General features: G+C 40.9%; 1 protein-coding gene across 1 annotated transcript; it reads right to left on the bottom strand.

Moving 5' to 3' along the window:
* Positions 1 to 4966: 4966 nt before the first annotated feature.
* On the bottom strand, positions 4967 to 7342 carry LOC147635117 (uncharacterized). Its single transcript, XM_086804414.1, has 2 exons — positions 5718 to 7342; positions 4967 to 5540 (listed from the first exon to the last, which is right to left on the bottom strand). The coding sequence occupies exons 1-2, from the start codon at positions 7063 to 7065 to the stop codon at positions 5461 to 5463; spliced, it is 1428 nt and encodes a 475-aa protein (XP_086660540.1). The 5' UTR covers positions 7066 to 7342; the 3' UTR covers positions 4967 to 5460.
* Positions 7343 to 9566: the final 2224 nt, after the last annotated feature.

Raw genomic sequence — 9566 nt, 5'->3', positions numbered from 1 at the left:
CAAGCTTAGCAGCTTCATCCCCATTTAAGGTTCACTGACAGCAGTAGCAACAATTTAAAAAAAAAACACAACAACATTGTTCATATGTCAGTAGCTCGTCCGTCAGCTAAGCAAGAACCCAGCGAGCTCTTTGCAGCACGCACTGAGTGAGCTCTTCTCCAAGATCTTCTGGTGAGTACACCTAGCTCTTTTGCATATTCTGGAGTGGTCACAGCTTGCAAACAAACGGTAGCAAGGCGAAAGAGAAGAGGGCCAGGCGCTTGTCTTCCTTGAGCAAAGAGATCTCAGAGCTTTGGCCGTCGTTAAGTGTAGCCTCCTGCAGGAAGCGAGTGAGGACGAGAAGTGAAAGAGAAGACTGAAGAAAACCGGATGCTTTTCACACCTCACCAAAACCTAGTCATTTGGTCATTCACACACACCTTTTTCCTAATAGTTGAGTTTCTTCACACCTCTTCACATTTATACCTTCACCCTTTTACATGGTTGTACAACCACCTACCATTGGGTCATTTCACATGCATTATGATGTGGGTGTGTTTATACATTTTAGGGATTTTGTGGAGGAGGGTGTTCACGCACGCTTGACACATTGGGTGATTTAGTGTCAATTTGGTGCATTTTGGGCATTCATGCACATACTTTTGCCCATTTGGTTTTATTTTGGATGTTCACATGCACATTTTTGGCCATTCAAGCATTGGGTAGTAGTGTTCACACGTAGCCATGGTTTATTACTATTACCCTTCTGCTACTCGCCATGGTCCTTATTTTCTTCGGGCGATGACATCATCTCATGACTCTTGATGATTGGGGATGCAGGTGTGATGCTAGATTCTTAGTTAGGATGCTTCGTATACAATATCATGGGTTGCCCGACATGATTAGATTATACATCAGTTTTGTCGACTTTGTGCATACATTTAGGACATCCAAACTTCGGCCATTGAATCCTTCATCATCTATTTCACGTGATGAGGAGATAGTTCATTCATGCCATATATGGAGGATGGAGTTGTGGAGTTTGTTGTCTATACATGTTCGTCATCTATAGGATGAGAGAGATTGGCACATTCAGTAATCCGTTGACTGTTGGACATTCAAACATTTCTTAGAGGCATATGGATCATCTTTTCTCAGTTGGGATGACTCCTATGGTCACTTATTTGAGTGCCCTACATTCTTGAGTGGCCGTGATTATGTTCCTGAGGATGTATACTACATCGACATCGACAGCACATGATGTGGATAATGATGATGATGATCATGTTGATAATGATATTGATGTTGATACATGTATACATGGTGATGGTCATACACACACGTGTGATGACATTGATGTATCACACCCACATACCTATGATGATGTATCATGCACACATACACATGATGATATTGATGTATCGCAGACACATACACATGATGATAGTAATACATGTGCACATGTTGCCACTTACACATATTGATGTATCATGCACACATACACATGATGATATTGATGTATCGCACACACATACACATGATGATAGTAATACATGTGCACATGTTGCCACTTACACATATGCACATGATGATGATGTATGTGTTAGTGATAGTGAGAGTGATGTGTGTGAGTCAGATCATGTGGGCATGATCTTGATGGGAGGCATGGCAGCAGCGAGCATTCCAAGCATTGTGATTTATGATACACCTATGTCTGATGATACGCCTATGTCTACCTACCGTCCAGTGGATCATAATGATGCATTAGGAGATAGTGATGCATTGGCGGATCATAGTGATGCATTAGACTATCATGGGGATCAGCTCTTGACTGGTGATGCATCCATTGTAGTGTGTGAGATTCGGGATGATGATACTTCACATCTTAATGGACATTTGACTAGTCACGATCATTCGGCTAGTCATACATCCCTAGTTACACATGGGGATGACACTTCACATGTTGATGAGTACATTATAGACCATGAGGAGCATATACCCAAGGTTCTAGTATTAGATGAGTTGGGCTACTCCGGTAGAGTTGTCACATGTGGAGAGATTTCGGATATGCCCACTACTCATAGTTTCATAGCATTCCTAGCAGTATTGATGTGGATTAAGTTGTTGTGATTAAGCAGTCAGGGATAGTGCATGAGAGTAGTGATGAGTTTATGGAGGTGAGACATTATAGGACTATGCATATCGATCATATTTTTAGCATATCCTATGACATTGACCTCGAGAGCTTTACATTTGATCTAGGTTATTTCCTTAGATCCAGTGTTATTGGAGATTGATTTATCATGGGATTTAGGTCATGTAGGGACACCATTGTTAGAGATTGTATATACCTTTGGGGATGACCTTCGTGGCCTTGGAGATTCCATTGATTACATATATTGATATGGTGTATGATGCCTTTGACTTTTCGAGTAGTGCTACATGTGACGGTGGCATGAGTTCACATTTGACTCTACATGAGGTCGACCTTGAGATATGTTCTTTTTTCTCCGATGGATGTCAACATGAGCCTATGTTCTTTGGAGCCAAGACATTTTCCTTTAATTTTCTGCACAACAAACTGTACTCTACATAAACTCTGCAATCTGAATGCTTTGCACAGTAATATGAAAATCTGCATAAAAGTTTACACAATTTGCACCAGTCTTTGAAAACTGCAATGAAATTTCTACAAAACCGCTTTAGCAACAGAACTTCTTGCAAATCTGCTCCAAGAACTCTAAGATTTGAGAAAATAGGACAGAGATAGAGGCTTAATGGATTAATAATTGGGAATATAACCTCTCTAATAAAGATAATGCAAGAAATTCACTAAAAACTAGTTACTCAAATCTATGTAAACCCTAATTTCAAAAATCAAGAAAATTTCAAGAAAATCAAGATCAAGAAGATCAAGAAGTTCAATAAATCAAAACAATGATGTGGAGTAGGGTTCTGAAAACAGTGATTAATATAAATTTAAAAATGATTAACAAAATTTTCATTGCTAATCTTATCAAAACAAGAAATTAGCAAATTTGAAAAACTATGTAAAAATCAATTTTAAAAATGATTAACACTAATCAAGATTAAGAAAATACATTTCAAAAGATTGAATTAACAGTAATCCGAAAATGATTATCATTAATCAAGATAAAAAAATGCATTCTGAAAACGAGATTAGACATAATCTAAAAATAATTATCACTAATCACTTCCTAAGCAAAGATCTAAGCCAAGAGTCTTGATACCAATGAAAGAAAGGTGCAACTAGATTAGCCTACGATTATCCTAATTAGCTTTGATTAAGAAAAGCAAGAAAGATTAGCACTAAGAAGCATGGAAAGTAAAGTGTAATGAATATCATAAGATGTAAAAAGTATCAAGGTATTAAAAGATACAATACTCCTAGAGCACATGTCTTTTATAGTCCCCAAGGCCCATGTGCCCTAATCCCACATGTAAATGACCCTAAGCCCATGTGCCTAGGTCCATCCCATGTGCATGTGTATCCTAATAACCCTTTGTTACACGAGATGTGTGATGTCTTGTCAAACTTACGATGATACATGATGTTTTATTTTATAAAAAGAACCATTTTCAAAGGAGTGGGTGTGCCGACTCTATTAAGTAGTGTGCATGAGTTAAATGGCAATTTCAATTATGTGTATGTGAGTTTAGACCGGCTCCATAGGCCTGGTGGTCAACAGAAGGGTAGACCCATGGGATTGAATGGGACTAGGCTGAGTCTATGGAACTCGTATAACTAGAGAAGGATCAAACACTGGAAAGTGGGTAGCAAGGTGGACTCGAGCTTACGGATACTTTCAAATCAAAACCAAATTGTATCTTAGAATGAGTTAACTTGGGGAGAATAAATTAGATTATAAGCTATGAAAAGGATAGAGAAGTTGTCTTCATAAGCAAGGAGTCTGCACATCTTGCTACGCTTGGGAAGCCAGTCGATGTGATTGCTTGAGAGTTGTTTGCAAAATGGAGGCAAGTTTGCTCAAGTGCTCTCCCAAGGTCTCTTCTTCACTCATTTTTAGACTAAACAATTTTTGCTTCAAAAAAAAACCTTATAGATATTTATCTTGTTGTTGCCAAACAAATTTTCCAATTTGTCCCATACCTCATCGGCACTATTGTTGAAGTCGACATGGTAGAACAAGATGGTCAAACGATGCAAGACCAATGAGAGCGTTGGCCTTGTCATGTTGGTCTTGCTAGATTTGAATCTTCTCAGCTCCTTCGTTGTTGCTTGCTTTCTTTTTGGTGCCATTGATCACGGACCATAAATTGTCCCTCATCAAATAAACAAATCTTTGTCTCCTAAGTCGAGAAGTTGATGCCATTGAACTTTTCTATCTCTGGTGCTCTCCATTTTTATGATTTGGGCTTGAGATGATCCCCTTCTGTTAAGCCTATTTCTTATACAAGTAAGCCTATTTCTCCTACAAGCTGCTATGAGTGTGCTCACAAATTAGACCATGCCCATTCACTTGCACCTGAGAACGCACGTTTCTAAATCGGTACGCGACATGCTTATCTATATATCCTTGCACGTTCCTATGAGAGAATGCATGTTCCTAGACCCTAAGTCCCCCAAGCCACCAGTCTTTGAACGCAAAACCTCTTTGTGGGTTACCTCATTTTTTAGAAACTTCAAAGTTAAGTGTGCTTAGTCTAGAACAGAACTTTGATGGGTGACCTTGGGGGGGGGGGGGCACCTTTTTGGGCATTTGAGATAGGAAACTCTTGGGGCTACATGGACTTTGCATCCATAATTAGGTACGAGTGCCGTGATCCCATTAGAGATTGTCCACGTGCAAAAGCGACAAAACCTTGAAATGAGCACATGCAATCAACAAACCGACTACAGTTCAAGCAGGTTAAAACCATTCATTCAAGACCAATAATAATAATCAGGATACTTAGTGGTTTCATGGTTTTAAGAGTGACGCTCTCGAGTCTCCACTGTGATAAGTTTCATCAAAACATGCCTTGGATTAACTTGGCTGAAAAGCACAAACTTTTCCAAAACTATGGAAGTTACATAAAACATCTCAAAGCTGGAGTTTAGTGTGAGGTGATGCCCTGCACATTACCCTTCGCAGAAAACCTTGCCTTGCTGAGAAGGACTTGGCATGCATAAGCTTCACAATATGACTCTCAAGTGCTTGCCCTGCATGAGATACAGGGATACAAACAAAACACAGACCTTTGATGACACGAGACCCATCAAATGGGACCAATGGGCTACACACAACAAAAAGCTAACCTCTGCTATCTCACCATCTTGCAGCATTGCTGAGACTAGCAACCTGGCCTCAGAGATCTTTCCAATGGTTTGCCAAGAAAAACCATCTTTACAAGTGATTTCAAAACCTCTGTTACCCCAGGTCTAGTGTGGAGGAAGAAGTCTATGAGTGACAAGAAGCAAACAGGAAAAACTCCACCTTCTTTATGATTTTCATGGGGTTAGCAAGCCTGCCGGGCATTGCATGCCACAGCTTGTGCCCAATGACGCAATCTCGCCTTCACTTGCTGTGGCTGGTCACCTGCATGGATGAATATCAGCATTAAGCCAAAGCTCCAAAGAGCATATAATTGGATATAAAATGTGATAAATGAGATATCCTAAGGACAGTGATCCAGCCAGAAAGCAACAGACCCGAAAGCACATGGCAGCTAAACATGGCAATCAGAAGACGCTGAAGAAAGAACCCAAAACTTACCTGGGCTGGCAATTCTCCAAGGAGACGTTGGGGGGCTGCCTGGGGATAAAGACCTTGAATCCTCGGAGTTGGAGACAGGTGAGATAGCAGCCCCATGAGCTATGGCATAGCAGACCTCGAGTGCTGGAAGAGTTTCGCGGAGGCCAGGAATGTGATCTTGATTAAAAACAAAGCCCAGATCAATGCAGCCCCTCAGTTCTGCAAAATCTTGATCTGTGAGACTCCTCGTTCGATGCCCACCATCACTCTTTGTGTGTCCTTCTTTGAGAAAAAGCTTGGATTTGCTGCAGTCAGGCAAAGAACCCAATGAGGTTTGAGCCTTCTCTTGATGCAGGAATGTGTCTTTTCCGGCTTCTTTGGGTCCTGACACATGGGTGTCATTGCTATCTTTGAGAAGAACACTGTTCTTCTTGCAATCAGGCAAAGTACCCACTTTGGCTTGGCACTTCTTATCTTGCGAAAATGTGTAGTTTCCATGGGACTGATTACCGTCAGGGAAAAAATCCACCGAGGCTTGGACCTTCTCTATGTGGTTTCCATTGCTTTCTTTGAGCACAGACCTGGCATTGTTGTTGTCGGCGAAAGAACCAATCAACATTTGGCCCTTCTCTTGATGCAACGATGTGTGACTTGCAGCATTAGATGATGACACTACATGGGGATTCTTGCTTTCCTTAAGAAAATGCTTGGCCTTATTGCACTCAAGCACAGTACCCACCATGTCCCGGTCCCTCTCTTCATGTAGGGAGGCGTCTTTACTGCTTGGATTAGAGGGGGTCATTGGCATGGGCTCCCTTGTAGTAGCAAAAACTGCAGCTTTTGTAGCAATTGCAGCTGATGAAGTACAAATTTCAGCATTAAGATCTGGCTTTTCATGCCCACAAGCCTCCATAAAGCCATAGTCTAGCTGTCTTGAAGGAGCAATAGGAGAGCTGTTGTTACTCCTTTTGGGTGTCCTAACTATGGCTGCAAAGGCCTTGCTTTCTTCTACAGGCGACCTCATTTCAACCTCTGTCAAGACTTTGGTGCCCACGTAGAACAGCCCATTAAACATACCATCGTCATCCTCATCATTCTGCTGCTGATTAACAAACTCCCATGCGAGGGGCCTCATTTGCCCTTCATGACCATCTTCTCTAAGATTGCGGAGGGCCAAGTTGCCCATATTCAGATCTAGCTTTACCTTTGGCTTTGCCTGCAGATACGCCGGCAGCCCATGGGGCCTTTTAAAGTGGCCCATCTTGCCGAAGCAGCCGGAGCACAGAATTCTGATCCAGCCCAAAATGGAAAACAGTGCCGAAAGGCCGGACGAGGGTTTCTTAAGCCTCTTCCTGTCACTAGACACCATAACAGGAAAGCGGCTACTCAAGAAGCAGCAAAAAATCAAAGATGCCTTGGGGGAGTTATCAAATTAAAGAAGAGATTCTCTGTCTCTTCTCAAGATCCTGGTGTTGGGCGTCTGTGATTAGCAGATATTGTAGCTGATGATGTTGTGAGCAGCCAGAATTGGGGGCCGAGGCCCGAGAGAGGAAGAGAGGGAGATCGCAAGGATTATGGAAATGCAACCCCTGATAGCCTGGAATTCGAGGCTCAGCTGACAGTGTACTGCCAAATTTAGGTGTTTGGGTCGAAGAACAACTCCTCCAAATTTAGATCAGCCCAGTTCATTGGGAATATGCACTTTTTCAAAGGTTCTGTAATGTTGTTTTAAGGTGAAAAAAAAACTTTGGAAATTTTGACGTTCTCTCTTTGCTTTCACACGTAGGGATCAAAAAGCAAGCGACTTTCTTCCCTCCCCCAAGTGGAACAATTTTTAAAAAAATTCTCCTTGTTGATGTGGCAAATTTTTATTAGCTCTCTATTTTTTAAACATTCCATGTGTTGATGTGTCAAGGTTTTATTGGCCTTCTATTTTTTAACATTCTCAATGTTTATGTTTATGTGTCATCAACTCATTTGCTTTCATTTGAGTAAAATTCCCATTGCTGATGTGTGGTACATTCTTTAAAAACAAAACTTGCTGATTTGATGGCTTGGATTTATTTCCCACAACCTCCCCATGGCCTTTCCCTACACCTTTCTCTCTCTTTCTCTCTATCACGCAGACAGGTCTCTGTGTGACAGAAGCAGTGTTAACATCGGATTTAACACTTGCTTTAACCCAAGTTAGAGTATAACCATAGATAGCTTTTCCCTTCACGTGTGGCCCATTAGTAGAAAAAGCCTCCTCATGCAAGGCTGCCTCTGCGTAGTCGCAAGGTTGGCTCTGCCGTCTCCACCTCCCTTGCAGTGTTGCATGAGCTCGACGACTATCCAAGATAGCCAAGATATCCAGCCATTTGGGTGTACACGTGTGTCGGCAGCATTTATAAAATAGGGCCCCAAACGTTTTTTCATGGTTGTGAACTATTTACTTTATGTGATGTCAAATCATTTATTTAATAAAGTAGGTCTCTCTTCCCTATAAAAAATTTAATTAATTACTAAGTGGCAGGAAGAGTTGTAAAATTTTCAAAGTTTTTTTAAATGTTTAAACATTTACACTATGTTAGAATAGTATCTTTGTAATTGTAGCATGAAAATATTGCATGCAAGATTTTTTTTAGAAATTATTATTATATCGAAGACACCAAACTTTACAAAAAACGTTCAACTTCCCTTAGTCCCATTTCCTATTCAGCATGTCAATACTAAGTCCCACACTTCATCTTCCCATACAAAAGAAGAACTTCCCCATGAAAAGTGAAAGCCCAGCTGCATACGGGCAGTTAACAACATATCTAAGGTGCAGCTCTTAGGTGAATGCTCTTCAAAGTCTTCTCCTTTAGTCCATATCTTCATTGTTGGCCTTCTTCCTCCCAAGGGGTTCTCCACTAGAGCCATGAAAATCTCTTTTGGCTGCTTTTCTTTCAAATACCGTCTTCTGAGTCTTGGTCCAAATTTGGGAGACTTAGCTCTAACATCATCCCATGTATATACCTGCCACTCAAAACACATTAGGATAACCGAGTATGCATTAACATTTCATCATCCCTGATCTATATTACCTAATCCTTGGTCCAAATTTGGGAGACTTAGCTCTAACATCATCCCATGTATATACCTGCCACTCAAAACACATTAGGATAACCGAGTATGCATTAACATTTCATCATCCCTGATCTATATTACCTAATCCCAGATTGTAATGCCTAGACAACCTCAGCATATCTACTATTATTTATCTTATTAATATAATATACAGACCAGCAAAAATGTACACATTTGAACATAACTTTAGTGGCCTCCATTCCTTGATTAATATAATATACAGACCAGCAAAAATGTACACATTTGAACATAACTTCAGTGGCCTCCATTCCTTGATTGATCCCCTTACTAAATATCAACTCATTTCTAGAGGCCCAGACCACCCACAAGCAACAATACCTAATGATGTAAAATATCATGTCAATCTCATCATTCACCTTGTATACTCTTCCCAGTACCCAGTACCCAGTACCCAGTCCCCCCAAAACCCTCTCACTCCTAAGTTATCTTCTACCCATCTACCTATTTTTCCCCAAAACCCCCCTTAATGTTGGCCACTCCCAAAAAGCAGGCTTCCCTTTTTCAGTAGTTGTTTTGTAGCTGGGCCATGTCCCAGCACTGAAGTTCTTTTGAAGAAACTTCAACCCAAGAGGTAAAGCCAATAAGCAGACTCTTCATAGGAAGACTTGGGGCTTTCACTGGAATCAGAGTTTCCCATATCAGGTTCCACCTTCTCTTCTAGATGTTCAAATCCTCGCTAGCTCTCCAGACTTTATTGCAATATTTAACATTCATTTCCCCTTTACACATCTCTTCATA

The sequence above is a fragment of the Cibotium barometz genome, chromosome 10, assembly GCF_041138505.1.
Source record: "Cibotium barometz isolate CiBa-2024 chromosome 10, ASM4113850v1, whole genome shotgun sequence".
NCBI lineage: Eukaryota > Viridiplantae > Streptophyta > Polypodiopsida > Cyatheales > Cibotiaceae > Cibotium > Cibotium barometz.
The sequence above is the reverse complement of the archived record's forward strand: the minus strand, read 5'-3'. Positions and strand labels throughout refer to the sequence as shown.

What these genes read in the sequence shown, in the direction of transcription:
- LOC147635117 (XM_086804414.1), bottom strand. Translation starts at nt 7,065, where the DNA reads ATGGTGTCTAGTGACAGGAAGAGGCTTAAGAAACCCTCGTCCGGCCTT. An exon ending in TTGGAGAATTGCCAGCCCAG is followed by an intron (nt 5,541 to 5,717) that starts GTAAGTTTTGGG and finishes TCATCCATGCAG; the next exon opens with GTGACCAGCCACAGCAAGTG.